This window comes from Argopecten irradians, chromosome 13, assembly GCF_041381155.1.
Source record: "Argopecten irradians isolate NY chromosome 13, Ai_NY, whole genome shotgun sequence".
NCBI lineage: Eukaryota > Metazoa > Mollusca > Bivalvia > Pectinida > Pectinidae > Argopecten > Argopecten irradians.
Genome location: NC_091146.1, coordinates 25,416,193 through 25,436,811, shown reverse-complemented (window position 1 = coordinate 25,436,811; position 20,619 = coordinate 25,416,193). Strand labels below are relative to the sequence as shown.

The 20,619-nt window shown below is 34.1% G+C and overlaps 1 protein-coding gene across 7 annotated transcripts in view; it reads right to left on the bottom strand.

Annotated features, from left to right (window-relative positions):
• Positions 1–808: 808 nt before the first annotated feature.
• Positions 809–20,619, bottom strand: part of LOC138306692 (uncharacterized) — a 154,418-nt gene continuing 134,607 nt past the window's right edge. For 6 of the 7 annotated variants that reach the window (XM_069247144.1, XM_069247147.1, XM_069247151.1 and 3 more), the window contains 10 exons: positions 15,685–15,739; positions 11,634–12,728; positions 11,093–11,365; positions 10,742–10,860; positions 9,765–10,114; positions 2,944–3,874; positions 2,621–2,648; positions 2,196–2,513; positions 1,642–1,926; positions 809–1,384 (listed from right to left, as the gene is read on the bottom strand). In XM_069247144.1, coding sequence (XP_069103245.1) covers positions 1,332–1,384; positions 1,642–1,926; positions 2,196–2,513; positions 2,621–2,648; positions 2,944–3,874; positions 9,765–10,114; positions 10,742–10,860; positions 11,093–11,365; positions 11,634–12,728; positions 15,685–15,739 — 3,507 coding nt within the window. In that variant the 3' untranslated portion in view covers positions 809–1,331. The remainder of the gene's footprint in view (positions 1,385–1,641; positions 1,927–2,195; positions 2,514–2,620; positions 2,649–2,943; positions 3,875–9,764; positions 10,115–10,741; positions 10,861–11,092; positions 11,366–11,633; positions 12,729–15,684; positions 15,740–20,619) is intronic. The other variant, XM_069247146.1, reaches the window with a different exon arrangement.

Here is a 20,619-nt window from a genome sequence, read left to right as displayed (position 1 = left end):
GCTGCATTCCAATTGGTCAAAAGCGAGTGAAAATATCACTTTTATTTTCACTATAAAACCTTATATTTCACTGCAAAGTGAAATATGATATTTCTTAAGTGAGTATATGTTTTTTTTATCCAGGATCCAATAGTTAACTACAAACAGTGTAACTACACGTGGGCGTTTGTACGCCACAGTGCCGTATATTTCCTGCTGAATTAACCCAAAGTGTCGAAGTTCAAAATGGGCCAAGATATGTTAAATTCAATGGGCCTACATATATGTAATTAAGGGAACGTGGTGGTTTATGGATTTAACACATTTTAACGTTGTAGTGAATTGCCATTGTTAGTTTCGCTGTGTATTGGTCTATTCGGTTCATCATATTTAACGTTAGGCTTGTCTTTCGTATTTATGAGGTCGCCCGGTAGAGTAAAAATTATTTCCAAGATCACCGTCATTTGCATGAATTGTGTAACTTCGCCATAGTCAGTCCCAAGCCAATGCTGAGAAAGCAGAAGGGGCATAATCTCACGTACAGCTGATAGTCTATATTTAAACAATAAACAACCAATCATAAGTTGCGATCCATGTTTCGACCGAACCCAATATATTATAAACGTAAAACTAACAATTAAAGACAAAAGTTTTAGCGTAGTTTGGAAATATCGCTTATTCAAAAGACATAAAGGCTATTTTTCCACTTTTGGTATGTCAACAATTTTATACTAAAACACATACACATTTATACAATTTTAGGTAATGAAAAAATACATGCAGAATATTTACTTAAAAAAGAGAGAAAAAAAGAAAAGAAAACTTAATCCCTGTTCACTGCACATTTCGAATTATTTTCAGTCAGTGATAAATCATAATAACATCGAATATTTGATCATCTAAGTGATAACAAAGCATTACAATGATTACAACAAAATAAATATAAATTTAGCATTTCCTTTACAATACCATAAATGTGTCCAATCTATGATGCAAAAATGTTCTTGCCATTTACATCGTTTACATAGAATGTGTAATATATACATAGACTGTTAAATATATTAGTGAGGTTTTCCGTGTAAATGAAACACGAAGCAAAGGTAGATGATATTCTCGGCATAAACCGGTGGTGGTTTATAACAAAGAATATTTGGGTGATTTCACCACATGTACACTAACGAGATTATATCAAAGTATTAAATGTCTCAACCAAAGAACTTCCCTTGATGGAACCATTTGTTCATTTCCATAAGTGATTTGGGTAATTGATTGTCTAATGTTATTTCCTCATATGCGTAGACACTAAAGTGTAAGACGCGACGGGAAAGTATATCGCTATACAATTGATCTTCCTAGATAATGAGACACCGTGGACATGTTGACCTGGATGATGTAGTTGGAACACCTGTAATGTAAAGGATGGATTTGAAACATTACCATTTTTTTTATTTAATGTAATTGTGCATTTACAAACCATATATGAATCATTCCAGCGATCGATCATGCATTGTAAAAATGGAAAATACAATTTACAATATAATAAATGAACTATTAAATCAAAATTTCATCCAAAAACATAAATTATTTAGTCATATAATTATGATAATTTAATGTCTTTTTCATATATGGTAATATTTTTGCGTTAATAAAAAAAATACTCACTCTGTTGTTGTAGTAATTCTTTGATAACGTCACTGGTATTCATTTGGCACTCTTGCATGGCCTGTAGAACTGTGTCTCTAGTTGGCGTTGGCTTCGCCTCTGTGATAAACGATCTTAACATGGCCACGACCTTGTCACGACTCTTGCAACAAGAGTAGATATCATCAAAGTCTTCGATTTTTTCAGGTGAAAAACCAAGTTCGACAAACAGGTTGAAGTACATCTTCACACTCACCTTTCCAGCAATGAGTTTAGCATCACTTGACTGTAGACTAGCTTTGTGATCTGTAAATAAAAATAGTCTCGAAAGAAGAGAAACATAGTTGCAATTTGTTTGAAAGTAAAAGCATTTTAAACTTTATTTCTAGATTGCTTTATTTTCCAAAAAAAACCCAACCTTTTTACATTCAAGATTTAAAATATAATTTTGTTTCTAATACGATTTGTATACTGAATATACTAATTTTAACTTTATCAGATTATTAGATCAAATGAAGTACAGCATTAATTACATTATTTATCTAATACAGTTCGAATACTGGATGAATTGATACCTTTGAATGCATTGGTTCTATGCTCATCTAAAATCACCCACAGCTTCGACGGGTTCATATCATATCTTTGCATCGCTTCAGCCATTGTAGAAAAGCTCACGTTGTTTTGGGTGTTTTGGAGTCGAATCAAGACTTTTGTGAATCTGGATCGTATATCTAGGTGGCGATTTTCTTCCAGGATTTGTTCAAGTGTTTCCAATTGGCAACTCATGTGCACAAAGAATGGGTAGTATGACCCAAAAATGTACGCCGAAATTCTTCCTATTTCTCTCAACGTCAACTGTCTATCCGGCAAATTCAAGGCTGTTATCATGGTTTCTAAATATAAAATAAAAATAGATAATTATATTTATTAATATTAAAATTACAAGTTGGTTAAATGTAGTAGTATCTTGAAATTCAAAAAGCATATGCATTTCACCTACCGTTTTGTTTCTCCATAGGATCCGGTGCCTGGAAATTAGATCATGTGGTGATAGTTAATCGTTAATCCATAATCACAATTATATTACTTACTGTTTTGATTATAATATACATTGTTATCTCTTAGATATAATATATGATGTATTTCGAAATATATGAATACAAATTTACCTTCTTCATGTCTGATTGCAAACACCCAACAATAACCATTGATAATGTTTAATTTTTAAATAAATTTATCAAAACGTGTTTTGACTCAAAGTCTATTGTCTATCTAATAGATAAAACGTTGTAACTGATAAGAAACGCATAGAAAATGTCTTACCTCCAATCCCGGCTGCACAAACCAAACCCATATATCTTCCTTGTTTAACCATGGGTAGCCTATTGAGTCCAAACTGTGGACACACGCCGTCCGTCGCAACTCGTCCACCAGCACCATCTGATCATCAGCTGCGACGCGGTAGTCGTTATGAAGGTAGTATTGATATTCAAGATGACTTTGGTGATTCAGTTCTAGAATGCGATGTAGAAGAAACTCCAGGATTGACAGTAACTGAACACCTACCCCTGTAAATTTGTCGTGGTCGTTCTTCTCAGTGGATTTTCCGGCAGCATTTGCAGTTGCAGATTTGCTCTTCGTAAATAACGTGATTTTCATTGAATTGTCTTTGCAATTGAGAATCGTGTTCCAAAGAGAGGTCACTTTAAGACATGCGAATCCACGTTGGATAAAGTTAAGGCCATCATGTCCAGGTTCATTGAGTCGTTGGAATCTGTGGACACATGACGCAATCATCTTGTCCCACACGGCCTGTGGGATAAATTGCTTTTTGAACTTTAGACAAAGGGTAACAGTGACGACTCTGGTGGGGTCTTGTACTATATGTTCAATAAGCTTTGGGTTGGTATTTGGCAGAATACTGGGAACAATGTAGTAGTTCGCCTCGTCTGTGTGATCTTTCGGAATTGGTTGAGCCAAAAGACTGAGAGTCTCCATGACGATGCGGAGTTCTTTCTCATTTTTGTGAAACCTATCTTCCTTCCAAAGTTTTTTGAGGAAATCCATCGGTAGAACACCGGTTCTTTTATACGATTCCCAATCAAATTTCATTTCTTCTGATAATGCTGTTTTGAATTTATCATCAGTGATAATCTGTTTAAATCCGTCGATTATCCACTGAGGCTGAAGGACGATGAAAGTATGCTTCGTTTGCACATTAAAACACAAGAATCTCCCAGCGTATTTAAGGTATCTGAACAAATAAATATAGAAATATGAAGTTTTACATCATGGAAAGTCTTGTACGCATGATTGCCGATTAAAAATAAAAAATAAAAATCGCATTTTTATTTCTTACTTTTCAATATGTTTGATAGAAAACATCGCGTGTTCTTTTGTTCCCAGAGCAAAACCGATTATATTCAAATTTCAAATGTCGTAGAAGATATTAATACTTTTAGATATCATGTTAACCCGATTGTTTTTGTCAAATAATAATGATAATTTCTCAAACCTGAACAGTTTGGCTATCGGTCCCTAGTTGTTGTTATTCGAACTGTCTGTTCAGATTGATAAGTTTGTTTAAACCTAATATAGCCTAGGTTAAATGACGAAATAAATAAAGATAAGACATGTAGAACAATTATTATACGGTACCTGAAACGTGTAACGTTCCCTCCAAACGCACGCGATACGCTAAGCGAAAACCAAAAACCAAACACCAACGAACGCAATCGAAAAACGAAGAATGAAGAACGAAAACGCCTTTGGCTAAATAAAAAACGCAAGCTATCAAAGATAAACGCAAACGAAATACGCAAACAAAAAACGAAAACCAAAAAACGAAAAGACTGTAGATTAAACGTGATATGTATAACCCCTGCTCGATTCGTTCTGAAAACCGGCTACCGGCGTACGCCAGTCACGTGACCGGGCGACGACCGGGCGATCTGGCAAAACAAGCATAACCGGCGTATTCCATCAATCTTCAGAGCTTTAGTAACGTTTTGATTTTTGCATCAAACACAATCAAAGTTATGGTAAACATTAATTACGCTAAAATAATCGTTAGCACGAGTAAGAAAAATACTTCTACGTGTACGTTTACAACTTTTATATTTGCCAAATTAAAAGCGATTAAATTGTCTCTGTTTGGTAATGGATGAGTGATTTTCATTCAGATAGTAATGGTAGAGTTATAATAATATAATGGTTATAATAATATAATGTGTATATGGAAAAAAGCGATATTGCCATAAGAAATTTAGCTTTCAAATATTCCTATTTTTCATTACTGGGCCAGAATTTTAAGGAATTCACAAATCATTAGAGTTCATCACAATATCAATATGATACCGTGACGGACTTATGTCTTTTTGAAAAAATGCCCCCCCCCAATACCATTTTGTCTTCATCGTGCATGCTACTCTGTATGAAATACTCGTGTATGCTGTTTTATTTTAAAAGAACAAATATAAGAAATTGCATCATACTGCATTAATCTATTGTGTTGAAGTTTCATATGAAATAATAGAAAACATATATGGTGGCCTATTTCGGCCATGTCGCATTGTCGCTCTTCACAAAATCGCTCCGCGCGTTCCTGTTGTAATGCACATTTGATGTAATGTATGGTGCATTGTAATTTGTATTGTAGGATTATATAATATAATATGAGATAATTTTCTAGCATTACAGCTTGTAATTTAATTACACATCACAAGAAAATATTCAAAGCAACAGTGAAATAATGCGCGGAGTGACACTGCAACAAAAATACACTGTCGGTGCGACAAATTTTATTTTCTCGTTTAATCGCACAGTCACGTGAGTTCGGCAGGGTATTTTTGTCGTCCATGCATTGTTGCAATTGGCCACACGCCAATCATTATTTTTTCCTAACTTAAATTACAGAGATCGCTGAAGCACTGATTAGTAAAGCATGATTTATCTTAATAAAATGGGTTTAAATTGATACCCTGGTATAGCAATGTTGCAACTTTATGTAAACTATTTTATTAATTTATTTCTTACTACATGTCACCAGTAGAGTTTTTTTCTCATGTCTTGACATATAATTGTAGTAATTTACAGAATGCCCGTACAATCATATTCACTTTTGAGCATTATTTCTTCTGAATTATGTATTTACAATGTACAAATTACTATTTCCTTATGTTACACTGAATTACATGTCATTTTTAATTGTTTGACGAAAACGATTCATTAAAACTTTAAATGTGTTGGGTTCGAAAGTGTTAAACCTCAGAATAAACAATAAATATATTTTTATTGTTATTGATACACTGTCAAAGAGAAGTCATTAAAATTTCATATACTTGGAATAAAACCTTCAATTTTTATATACATGACTTTAACAAATTTTATTTTAATTAGACTAACAAAATGTACATGCGCAGGCATTTGGTTCTTTATAATGCTGTGACACCGTACATATCACATTATAAAGAGAAAAAAATATCTATAGAGCCAAATGCCTGGGGTACATATATCTTAGTCTATACTTCACCTCTCTTTTCGATTTATTCGCTTCATAAATTAAAATCTACATACCTGTGTGTATCAAAAGAGGTTTCAATTCCTGTCCGTTAATGAATACAACAAGAAAATCATAATATTTGGAGAATTTATGTCTGAATGGAATGAGTTTTGCTTAAACAGAGTTTCGTCAACAAATATCTAACCTTTATTCCGCCATCTTGCGCCGGTGTTAGCCGGTGAATCAAAACTGGCTGATCCGGCGTACGCCGGTCGCGCAACCGGCGCACTTTTTCTTTGTATCGAGTGACTTAGCCGCCTCGCCGGGTCGCCGGCGGGCGCCCGCTCTTGACGAATCGAACAGGGGTATTGTGACCTGGATTAGTCTATATATATGTATAGTTATACACAGGCACGGGCTACCTCGACAAGTTAAATCACGGCTCAGGGCACAATTAAAAAAAAAAAAAAAAAATCGCTACGTATACGGGTGTGCTGATCAAAGGACACATGTATACAATTCTCTACGTGTATATGTACGTTTCTGGCTGTACGGGTGTGCAGACATTTTTTAAAGATACACAATTATGTATAATAACATAAACACTGAAGATCATCGGCAAATACGAAAAAAAATTAACAATATGCATTTTATATATGCATATTTTTTATACATTTTATCATTTTATACATAAATATAATAACATAAACACTGAAGATCATCGGCAAATATGAAAAAAAAATTTAACAATATGCATTTTATCAGGCTATATTAGATATGCTCCGATTTTCTGCCACTCTCATTTGCTGAAACACTGTCACATGGAGGGCGATATTTAGCATATCGACTCGATGTTTCGATATTTAGGAAGCATATTGACTCGATGTTTCCATTTTTAGAAACACCGAGTATATATTCCCTATTGTGACGTCACACCCGAATCGATATTCCTATTCTGATGTCACTCCCAAGTCGGTGTTGCGATTATGACGTCACAATTCCCCGACGGCGAGTTCTTCGAGAAGATGTACTTGTAGAATTTTAAATGATGACCTCGTACTACGCCCTTGGTCATTATTTATTCTACACGGGTAATATAACACCATATAAACCTCAACAAAGGTCCATAATGGATACATATTATGAAAGAATCACTATATAAAGATAAATAAATATATCTATATATACATATATATAATATGATATTATTAGGCAATTATTTTCACGAGGAAAGTATGCAATACTATATCTGTATATCTTTCTAATAAAGCTGTTGAATCATTCGCCAATGCTCATTTCCTTGCATATATATGCATATACACGTACATACACGTGTATATAAGACACGTGTGGACCAGACCGTAAATATGCACGTGGCGAAAATCACTTTCTACCACAATACGTCGTGTTTTTTCCACTCTCATGCCATCGTATAGATGTGCTAGGTGTTGGATAAATATATTGATATTCCACTAGTGGAAGAACACCGTCCAGTCTTTTGATTGGTCGAGAGGTTAAACTTTTTAAAAGTTTAAACATCAATTATCGAATGATGTCATGTTGCTGTACTCTGATCGCTGCTTGCAGAACAAACCGCTGTTGAAATGTATGTGTGACGACGTCGGAATAAACTCCAAGCTCTAACTTGGTTACAATGGTTTGATGATTATTTGGCGGGAAATAAATGTCACTGTGCCGTAAATATTTCAAAATGTAGTTCGACAATGATTAGGTTATTGTTGAAGTACCTATTGAAATCTCGATTCAAGGAGACGTTTTGTAAGCGAGAATGCATGGGATAGTTGTTTAAATTTCAAAAGATTTGTTATTAATACATTATTTAAACAATTCAGATTTTTTGATATCAATGTGTGCCTATTTGCTTCATATTACTACTCACCTTAATTGCATATGTCGGAAAATTTAGTTATTTTTTGGCCTCCTTATAGATGATTTCATTGTGGTAGAAACAGGTTACACTTCTCGGGGTTATTGGGTATGGAATTTATTACACACTCGTAAGTTACTTTATAAAGCTCGTAACTTTTGTAACTTTTAATAACTCATGCGTAATAAATTCCATACCCAACAACCGCCCGTTGTGTAATCTCTACATAGTTTACCTTACTATAAGTGTATATCCCGATTACGAATATATGGATATCACCATACAGTTGGCAGAATACATATGGTACATGTACAATGTATTAATTACCATACGTTTTATTTGTGTAAGAAAATGGTAGATCCAAATAACTCCACTTTCAGAGCCCTGTGGAGATTGGGAATTAATTATATTATTAGTGTCACCTGATCGCCGCCAGCGGCAACGGCTAGGCCGGGGCTCTGCAAATCACATGTGTCTTACCTGAGTTACGGTCCAGGTGTTACCTGGCTCATTGTATCGTAACGGTTAGTTGGTATTCTACAAATATCTGACGAAATTAAATTGAGATAGTGATATTGATACAGTAGACGAAAGAACTATTTAATCTGCTGAATTAGCTAAAATTATCTTAGGTACAAGGTAAAATATGTATTCTATCATTTTTATGAATAATTATGTTTGATGTGTCCCATAAGTTAATATAACTTTGGCTGGATATTGATCTTATTTTATGATAATAATATAGTATCGTTGTACTACACAGGCAATTGGTTCCATTTTGTCTAGCGCATGTGTAGCTATCAAATATCATTCAAAACGAAACAAAGTATATCCGATTGACGAACCGCACACGAACGCAAACGAACGAAAATAACCCGGATGCGCGAACGCAAACGAAAAGCGAAAATTGAAAGAACGCAAACGAAACCAAAATGCGTTTGGGGAATGTTAGACGCTTTAAGTACTGTATACATGCTTAAAAGGCAAAAGGGTTATAACTCTTTACTTTTTTATTTAAAGTGACTGTGACAATAAAAAGTGTTAATTATTTCTCATGTACTTGTCAAGAGGACTTAAAGTTGCAAATTGACAAAAATTCACAATCATATTGTTTCTTAATGCACATCACACGAATGGCTTGTCTACGTTTCGAAGGTATGCACATTAGGTTTTGAAAAGCACATGAGAAAAACTATGTTGTCAAATTGTTAATTACTGATTCAAATTAGAATATTCAATTAAATTGCTATTGTATTGATACCGGAGCTATTAATCATATATTCCAGCATATATGTGCTTAGAACATGTCGTGACACTAGAAATTCGCACATGGTTGTTATGGGATTAAACAAAAAAGTTTTTGATAATAACATAATAAGTAATAGAAAACGAAACCAAGTTGGAATGGTTTAAGGAGAGTTCGGGTTAAAGACTGTAACTCCATCTAAATGATCTTGGTTTTCTAACTTCTTTCGCTGATGTAAACTAATATTAAGCGCTACAATTTCTGCAATATTGACATCGTTAACACAATTCACTCATGTTTTCAGATAGCTACACACAATGCATATTCTTATTTCTAACTCATTTTCCCTGTAGTGACTACTTGCTGCGATTTGCAAAGCAATTCTTAAGCATTTAGTCTTTTTTTTCCTCCGTTTACGAGAAGAATATTTTAGAAGATATATTTAGGTTATGTACAAAGCACCAAAACACTTTAGATACGCATGTAAAAATGATTCGGTAAAACGATACCTGAGAAAATCTCGTATTTCCTCCTCCAACAAGGGCACCGCCTTCTTGCTGTTGACATCGAGTAATTCTTCATATTTCAGAAGAATGTGTCCTTTATTCTTCAGTCTGATGAGTTCGTGCTCCATCGCTATCCATCGAGCGGGGACGGTTCTTTTCCACTGAGATTGTAAAGGGGCAATTTCAATTATCTTCTGCCATAGTGCCTCGTAAACATCTTTGTTGGCTGTTGAGTCATTTAGATTTGCAATGGCGAACATTTCCTGTACATGGTCCTCCATTATCAATCGTAGTTGTTGTTTGGTTTGTAAATTGTCCAACACCTTCGCAAACATCTTGTTCTGTGTTGTTTTCTAATTACAAAACCAAATGACATATAGAGGTTTACAATATATATATATATAACAAATCATAACATAAAAAATTAATTCATATTATCTCTAAGTTAACAGATTGACGTGTGATATAATTGTTGTCTATTCATAGCCCAATTAGTAATATATGAGATATGATGTTATATTCCGGCGTAAAAGAAAATCCTTCTGTCGAAAATATTTCCAATTCTATCTGAATGGCTTTTTTAATAACTATTGAAATAAAATGGAATATAATCTAGTTTTACAGTGTATATCATATGAGGTTGAAGAAACAATATTTATTTGAAAATGAAAAAAAAGTGAAATATTCTACGGAAAGCTCAAATAAAAGTTAAAAAAAATCGTCAAAAACCTAAATGAAATAACAAACACTAAATGTTAATTATATATGAGTCCAGCTTTCTAGACAATGTTCAGTATAATTGCTACATAGCCAAATGTTTAGGATCCCCAATAAAAAGCTGAACGGACAAAACCTGCATTTTAAAGATCTTTTTATGCCGATAATAACATCGTGGTATGGTTTTATACACGAAACACTGACACTAATCATGAAATGACTGAAACATAGGTATTAAACCATAACAATCTTAAGACACTTACGTTGGGTGAAACCTTATCCAGATGAGAACCAATAAGAATTATTGGTGGTATACCCTTACTACGAGTTTCATCATCCAAGGCATACGTCGCTATAGCCTTCAGCCAATATTCAGCTATTTCTGTCAACACAGTATGAGACTTTAACAATAGTATCCTCGTAATGAAGCCTTAATTATATAAAAAAAACAGTGCTTAGACGCTGAATATGTATGCACTTCACCCAAACTATAGAAATTCCGGAGTGAAATTTAAATGATAACATGCGGCCGATAATTATGAAGTATTTTACCTTTGAAATAAAGATTTTTTTTGTATCTGCATTTCATCGAAACAGTAGAAGAAAATAATTACCGTAGCCCGCTATAGATCTGTCCTTATCCAGACACATGTCCACGTCAAACACTAACACGAACACCATGTTGCTGGACATAAAACAATGATGGGTGTTATAGAACACCCATTCACCGCCGAAATCATAGATTGTTACAAAACCTTTCACCTCCTCTTCACCTTCCTTTGTTTTTGTTTCCATTATCTGATCAATGACCTGTTTTTGCTCAAGGGAAATATATTGACTGGTTGGTTGAACTTCAATTTTGACATGTGTTTCTTGATCAAGTGACACTATAACAAAAACGGTAAGCAAAGTATGGTGTTATGCTAGTCCTCGTAAGTTAAGTCGAACATAGAGAATGTTTATTCTTCTGGCATACCATGCTTTATTTTAATATTTTTTTCGTGACTAAATTTATTTTGTTCATATTGGAATTGCTTGTCATGAATGATCGATAACTTGACGAAAAAAAAACAACAAACTTTTGTACCTTTATTTATCGTTACGTGTAAGTTTGCTTCTCTCATAAAAACAGAAACGACTCTTTAATAATTTTACCTGTCTTATGTCCTTTTGATAACGAAGGTAACGGAGAAGGTGTTGGTGATGGCACCTGGGCAGCTTCTGTGTTTTTATCAGATCGAGTTCTTGTTTCTGTTTGATTGGGTGGTTCCGGGTCTGTTTGGTTTTCTGTTCGATGTGGTCGTTCTGGTTCTGGTTGTTTATCAACTTGATGCCGTATTTCTGACTCTGTTTGTTTGTCAGTTTGATGAAGTGTTTCTGGTTCCGTTTGTTTGTCAGTTTGATGAAGTGTTTCTGGTTCCGTTTGTTTGTCAGTTTGATGAAGTGTTTCTGGTTCCGTTTGTTTGTCAGTTTGATGAAGTGTTTCTGGTTCCGTTTGTTTGTCAGTTTGATGAAGTGTTTCTGGTTCCGTTTGTTTGTCAGTTTGATGAAGTGTTTCTGGTTCCGTTTGTTTGTCAGTTTGATGAAGTGTTTCTGGTTCCGTTCGTTTGTCAGTTTGATGAAGTGTTTCTGGTTCCATTTGTTTGTCAGTTTGATGAAGTGTTTCTGGTTTCGTTTGTTTGTCAGTTTGATGAAGTGTTTCTGGTTCCGTTTGTTTGTCAGTTTGATGAAGTGTTTCTGGGTCCGTTTGTTCATCAGCTTGATGCCGTGGTTCCGATCCCGTTTGTTTGCCAGTTATTTGTATTGTTTCTGGTTCAGCGTAGTTTTCTGTTTGATGCAGTGCATTTTCTTCCGGTGTTTTCTTATTCTCATTTTGTATCTGTTGATCACATACCGTTGCCATTTTTTTGCGTCTGTCTGCCTCGGTTCTTCCGTCTTCCTTGTTCATTCGAAATTTATCAATTAAGTTTTTCAGTCGGTGCTGGTAAGTTTTTATTTCACTATTTTCGTCGAGCATTTTTCGGAACCCTGTGTCCGGGTTGTAGGCTATATAGTCTATGAAGAAATCAGCTGTGTCTGTCGATCCTGGGCCTCCTTTTGGTATGTGTTCTTGTTTTAGTTGCTTGACAAAACACGATTTACCGACTCCTTTATGGCCAACGACTGTAATAGTAATATTGCAGGGATGTTCCGTCGTCTCCAGTATACCCTTTGTATATTCCTGCTGCCGCCTTAAAGCTGACAATGCAACTTAAAATTATTGAAATGATTTTTTTAAAATAAGTATACTCGAATTTCAAAAATCGTGTATGAGTCATTCCCCTGTTGAGGACAGCCATTTTTGTTTTACATTCCGACGAATCACTGACCCCTATATAAAGCGCGTGAATCGACACACGTGCGCTCATTCATGTACACAGTATATATCACCTACTAAACCCTCACCTGTAAAACGAATTTGGACTTGTTTTAGCAAGAAAACTTGTCAACTCCTCTTAGTTGTCATTTAGATGTTTCTCAAAATAAAATTTCAACGCAAGTGAATAGAAATCCAAACAATAATCAGTCCACATATCTCCACGTATATCATCGTACTCGATGCACTCAACTGACTATATACACGTGACTATAGTACCTGACCCAAACGAGCGACACCTATAAAGGACACACACGTGTCGATGTACATGTACGTGTAAAACCTAGTGTATATTGTTTTATTAGTTCGTATTTGACATATGGTGGGATATAGCTGACAACACATTCATCCATTACTTCAATGAAATATTGTCAGGTGAGTGCAGTGTTTATTTTCAATTTGACATTGTTATTTGCAATATCGGGGCATGTGTATCTAAGACAAGACATGTTTAGAATGACACACGTGTGTCAAGTGTCCCATGCTTTATATAGGGGGTTGGCCAGTGAAGGTTACTAAGCAGAGCAATAGAAAAATGGCTGCCACTTCCTTAGATACCGCACTGTCATAACTATGGGATGTCTCAGAAACAATTTTCGAAAAAAATATTTCGTTATCTTTTTTTTAATCTCAAATACATGTTTTTAACTTTTATTGTCAGCTTTAATCTTTCTAAAATGATATAACACCATTTTATCATTAATCTTACAGAATTTTATACCATAATCACTCCACTGATCAAGTTCCGAAAAATTCATAATCAACAAATTTCCACCATATATTGATTTCATAGAACATAGAAATTGAACTTTGCGTTTGAATTTTGAGTACATAATCATTATTAGAACGAGTAAACGTACTCGGCCTACTATATACGCAATGGTGCCTATGTGTCCTAGTGGATTCCGAAAATCACTTGGGCATAATTTTCTTAATTTGTTTGTAGGTTCCCAATTATTTATGCGTATACATGCAATTACATATTATCTTTGTCCAAAACAAACCTAACGACCATTTTTTAATATTAACCGTACCAACACATCAATTTCACAATTTGTATACTTGCTGTATAATTCTCCTTCGAAAAGACTATCATATTTATATGTGGAAAAATCATGTCTAGCTGTGAGTCAATTCCAATTTGTTTTCTTGTTTGTCAGATTTAACGCTCCTATTTTCCAAAAATGAAATAAAAATACAATATTTTTTTCTACGATTAAGCTTTCTTTACTATTTTAAAATTCCAAAATACGAAGAACAAGAAATCAAATTGGAATATGATATTTTCTACCACAATAGTCACAAAAGTATTGATGTCTCGGGCTTTGGATTTGGATTGAACAATATTCCAGAAGGAACTGCCTCAAGTTTAGAGGAATCCCCGAAGTAAATGGTGAAAATACTGACTCTTTAATCATCGACGCCTGTAATACTCAACTCGGCATTAGGATAACCAAGAGTGCTATCAGTAGATCCGACAGGGTGGGGTCAAAGTTAGAAATATATCCATGCGATATTATTGTCCGATTTTTATCGTATAGGATACGTGCTACAATCTACGCTTGACCGATATAAAATTAGGATCATTTACCACAAAGCATTATATATATTACGTTACTAGATCTACAATTCATATTCTTTTTTACTTTGAAAGTGAAACCAGTTTTTTAATGTTATTTCACTTCCTTCTACCATGTACTTACAAATCCCGCAACGAGGAGTGTGACACTTAGAAACACAACCATTAGAAGAATTTAGAACAAGTTAGGATTCGTTTCAGATTTTTAAGGTTGTCGTTTACTATTGATTAAAATAGTACTATTTAAAACTTTCTTTATACGATCACTACCGATTTTCATTTCTTCATATTTAGTTTAGTGTTGGTTTTTTTATTTATACATGTACCTTTGCAAGATATTAAAATTTGAAGATAAATTCACATTGTCCGGTACAATATATCAGAATAACATCGAGCAACACATAGCACTTTCATTTGAATACCTTCAATATGTTTATGATGCCTAGATGCACTTTTACTAGGCAGTAGTATATGACGTCATAACAGTGCGACTATGTGACGTCATAATTGAAAGGGAGATAATTATACCTATTATATCAAACAATACTGTTCAGTTTAGGTTTGAACAGTTTTATAAAATACATTTTTTTCATGTATATTTATATATAATATAAAAAGCACAACAATATAGAGTTTAGCTTAATATATATATAATAAATAAATGTTGAATATCATTGTGATGGAATTTAAATAGAAAAAACAAAACTAAAACAAATCCGCAATCGATCTCTAACGTTTTCCCAGCTGCCGCTGTTCTTCAGGAGATGTTTATTAAACGTTAGCGATCGATGGCAGAGTTGTTTTTGTTTTGTTTTTTGTATTATATATATATAAATATAACTGAAAATCAATGTAGATGTTCACACCACTAGACTGTCATATATGCGTTTGTATGCATTGTATCAAGGATTTAGGTGACGCTTATAAATCATTGCTTGCATGAAAAGCCAAGTAAAATAATCAAACCATTGTAGCAATTTGAATTTGGTCGATACATGTTCTATTGACCAAAGTAAAATTATCAACCTCAGACTACGTCATCGGTCGATACTTTTTCTTTGGTCAATCAAACATGCATCAACCTCATCACAATGCTATAATTGTATAGTATAATAATTTAAAAAGACATGCAATGTGATTTTAAGGACACAGTTAAACGACAAAACAGCATATTATTACATTTTACTTTTATATTACCCATTGTATATTACCTTGTCTTTCATGGATAAACTTGGTAACATTGTGTGGCATCTCTAGCGCCGATTTCTACAAAACAAAAATGATCAGATTATATGCGCTATATTTTTAATGATTACGGATGAATTAATGTTATTCACCTCCAGCATTTTGGGAAATAAAGATACAAACTTAATGTTATATACTATATTTGCCAAAAATCTCTAACATCATGATATTTATATTTTCAAAGCAGATTTGTGTCTGAGGGTAGTTACAGTACAATCATGACGCCAAGTTGTTGTTTACCATTTCATTTTACATTTTACAGTAATGCTAGTTATCACAAAAATACACACATAAACACAAGAACTGTTACATTTTATGTCAGTGTCGCCAGGTTTACAGGAATTGATTGATTTCTTAATTGTTTGGTCTATTTCTGTAAGTGACGTACCGGAAAACATAAACAATTATCTTTGACTTTAAATGGTATCAACAGTAACGATTGATTCTGCTCAGAAGCCCACCGATTAAAGTATTTCACAATCAGTTTTGATATTTTCGATCCTATGTTCTTTTCTAATTTATCCCGCGCAATCTTTGCATTACCTTACAGATTCATTGTGGCAAAACACGTCGCAATAATTGCAAAGGCGGGCTTTTTGTGGACAGTTTCGAACAATATTCAATATTGAATATTCAATATTCTTACAAATGAAGCATATTTTGCGCAGGCTCTATTTTAGAAGGGATTTAAAATTATTGATTATATGATTCAATTTCGCTTGTTACGAGCATCTTCGTTGGCTTAAAAAAAATTATTTTATCAGCCCATAAAGGAAAAAATGGCGTTGCCGTTTTTAACATCGCTTCTGATTGGCTAGGATGACGGCGTAATAATTTCAAAGAGAAAATAGTCCCAAAATGAATTTTAAATATTGAAGAGATTATATTTAGTAAAATGAATCATAAATATTCAAAATAACTACTAATATAACACACTATTTATTTAATTATTTAATTGATATTCATTCATTTATCATACATTTTTGGTCACCATTCATTATTTTCTACTAAAAGTACTACAGAAGCTATTATTTTTCTGTTTATAACAAGAATGTAAAACCCATGTTTGTACTAGTTATCAATCTACATATACATTATATACATATCAATCAGAATATTACTTGATCTTAGAGCATATAAAGGCAATCCTAGTGGTCTTTCCAGTATGTTGGTTTATCAGGCCACATGACTAACACAAATATTTAGATATTGTGTTCATCTTCAATGTTTGGAACTTTATTTCAAGTGTTATATGAATATTATATTGAATTTTAACGTTCGTAGTTGAGACAGAATTGATATTAAAGTTTGCACAGACAGAATTTTATGAAATGATAGAATCTGATAAAGAATTATTTCCCCTCTCGGAGAATTATTGTTTTATGAAAAATAATTCATACCATATATGACATATGTGTCGATTGATTTCAGAAGCTAACATCTTTTTAATTACTGTAGTTTTCTGCATTTGAAATATTTGAATTGTAGCCTTTTGAACGCACGGAGGAAATTATACTAATGATGGCGACAACGTACGTTGTGTTAAGATATTTGTTCGGATGGCGTCAGTAATTTGTTGGTAGAATCGAAACAATCAGAATGCTCAAATTGATGCTAGGATAATGATACCCTAAAAACTTGATAATACTTCGAAAATAAGGCTGATTCGAAAATACGCCTGTTTAAAGTAACTGACGGAAATCGTATACAGGTAGTCAAATTCCACAATTGATGTCATCGGTTTCTTGACAATGTATATATTTTTTTTCTATAATATTTTAGATAAAGGAGGTGTTGCATACAGGGTGAAAATCCGCCCACGATATTTTTTTTTGATTTTTGAATTTAAATTAGTTAATTGCATTAATACACATATGTCTATAATACTTAAAACCCGATTGGACCATTATTAGGACTACAGCGCCCCCTACATTAACACTGGTAAATTTAATGTCCATTGGGCCTTTTACCTCGCATAAGTCATAGTAAAAACACTTAAATCACGTTTTTCTTGTGATTTAAAATACCACATAAAATTGCCTTTTTAACGACATATCACACTTGGCTGTATCCAATATCATTCGATCACAAATCGAACGTAAATATCAAATTTGACAGAAAATACGACTTTTTGAAGTTTTCAATTTTTCGTTCGAGCACCAGAATAAGTAAGGCACTACTCGAGTACCCTAAAATTTTGATGTTTAAAATTATATTCAGGTTATCATCGATTTACCATAAACAGCTCAAGTTGATGAATCATTGGATATGCCACGTTTTTTAGGTTAATTTCGTCTACCCCCTGTTTTTTCCATAATATCAAAGTAATGAGAGTACACTGTCTAATATTACCGACTTTACTGTTGGGTAGAATGTGATGATGAGGTGCGTATTTCGACCAAACCTTGAAATAATCATCATAAACTCATGTTTAAATAATATTTTTCAGAAATTCTACTTATCCGTTTTGAAACAGTGGGACACATAAAACTGACATTTAACATATACACAATGCCATGTTGCATTCCAGAAACTGTATAAGCATTAAGGTAATAAATAGGACAGTATGTGTCCTTTGCCCATTGTTATTTAAAGGGAACCATCAATGTTGCCATCGTCTCAGGTAGGGCGTTAGAATTGCACCTGCTATACCCATTGCATGATCGTAAAAGGCGACTGAATTTGGTAATTATTTTGCTGGCGTCAATCAGACATCAGACGAGGCGCTATGTCTCATTTTACCTTTAGTAACATATAGGTATCGCGAAATAATACCACTAAAATGTTTACCAGGTACTGATTACAAGTTATAAGTTTGTTTCTCATCCAACAACCTTCATGAAAGTGCATGATTTCTAGCAGCTTCATTTTGCTAGATATTTTCGTCTAACTTCTTAGAACAAAAGGAGACCGATATACCTATATCAATGAGTTTATATTAGAATTGGTCGGTCAATGTTTATATCAGATTCACTATTTTCAAAAAAAAAAAATACTATTGTTACTAAATTAATTATGGGGGAAAACTTTGATGAAATATCTTGGTTCTGTCCTTTGATGGGTAACACCATAAAATATATGAAAGGACATACACGGGATGCCGTCCTTAAATGACTATAGCTGTAGTAGTACGTCAATAAAAATCAGCGAGTCAACAAGTTTACTTTTGCAGTAGACCAATTCCTGCATTCTTGACTCTATAAAATTGTTTTCACTGTTTGTTTGATTAAATCAAAGCCCTATTGATAGCCAGGATCATGTAAGGAAGGCATCTTATGCATGCAGTGTCCTGAGTGTATGAAGTGCGTAGTGTGCGATATGGGAGACTTCGGTATATTCATGTTGTGTCTTCTTCTATAGTGGAACTCTTGCCCTTTTCATAGTGCTATATCACTGAAACATGCCGCCGAAGACACCAAGCAACACATCCCCCAGTCACATCATACTGACAACAGACGAACAAGTCGTCCTACTCCCTTAATGCTGAGCGCTAAACAGGGTGTGTCTCCGCCAGGTGACAGAACCCAGAGCCTACCTCACAGGGGCGAGCTCTCAACCGAAGGCCAAATGTGAGACAGTGTCAAGGAAGACGTTAAGAAGTATAAATTAAGTTAGGAAGAAGAGATGCTATGATACGATCCTAAATTTAGTCGCCTTTTCTTATCATGCGATAAGGGCAGTAGGTACAATTCTAACGCCCTACCTGCAGGACCGCATTTTCATCGTTATTTCATTTTAATGTCATAAGGTCATCTAACCAGAAGGGTCAGGATGACCTACAGTCACCATGCTTTGTCCATGGTCGTGCGCTGTTCGCATTTCGTCGTACGTATAAACTTTTCATTCAAACAACTTCTTCTCAATATCCGAAAGGCCCAAGAAACTGATATTAGGCATGTAGAATGCTGAAATGATGGACCACCAAGTTTGTGGAAATGAATTACCTTGACCTTCATTCAAGGTCAAAGAATTCAAAAAGGCTAAATCTTTTAACGATTTCTTGTGAATAACTAAGATGCCTAGATACCTGATATAAGGCATTAAGTATGCTGGCATGTTACAAGGGTCAAATAGGCTAAAAACTTTAAACGACTTATTGTGAATAACTAAGAGGCATTGGAATATGATATTGGGACTGTAGAATGATAGCTTAAACGACTACCAAGTTTGTTTAAATGAATGACCTTGACCTACCTTCATGGTCACTTGAGTCAAACAGACTAAAATCTTTAAACGACTTCTTGTGGATAACTAAGAGGACTAGACACCTGGTATTGTACATGTAGCATGTTGGAATGAAGGGCAAATGTTCCTAAATCATCTTGCCCGATAGGCCAGGGTGACCTTGAGTGATTGTGCTTCGTGCGCCGTCGTTCATAAACTTTTCATTCAAACGACTTCTCAATAATTGGAAGGCATCAATACATGATGTTAGACCTAACATATTCTTAAATAAAGGGCTACTAAGTTGTTTGTCAAATGAATGACATTGACGTTAATTGAAGGTCACAGGGTTCAAATTGGTAAACATAAACGACTTCTTGACAATAACTAAGACGTCTTGCAGTATGCTGGATTAAAGGACTTCAGACAAGTCAAATATATGAAAATCTTCAAACAGCTTTTCAATATGTGAAAGGCCTAAAGAACTCAGATAGTGGGTCTGTAATATTCCGCATGATTTGTTTACTTTACCTACTTTCATAGTAACAGTTTTTAAATATATCAGACACCAAGAACGTCAATTGAAGAGTTCCTACAGTGAAATATCTTATTTGGTGCCCCAAAAAGTTAAGCAATTTCAGTCCACTGTATTCTTTTTTCATTACTGTATAGTTTGACTATGTTTTATTGTGTGAATAATAGTCCGAGATGGGCTGTTTGGCTGAAGAATGAAATCC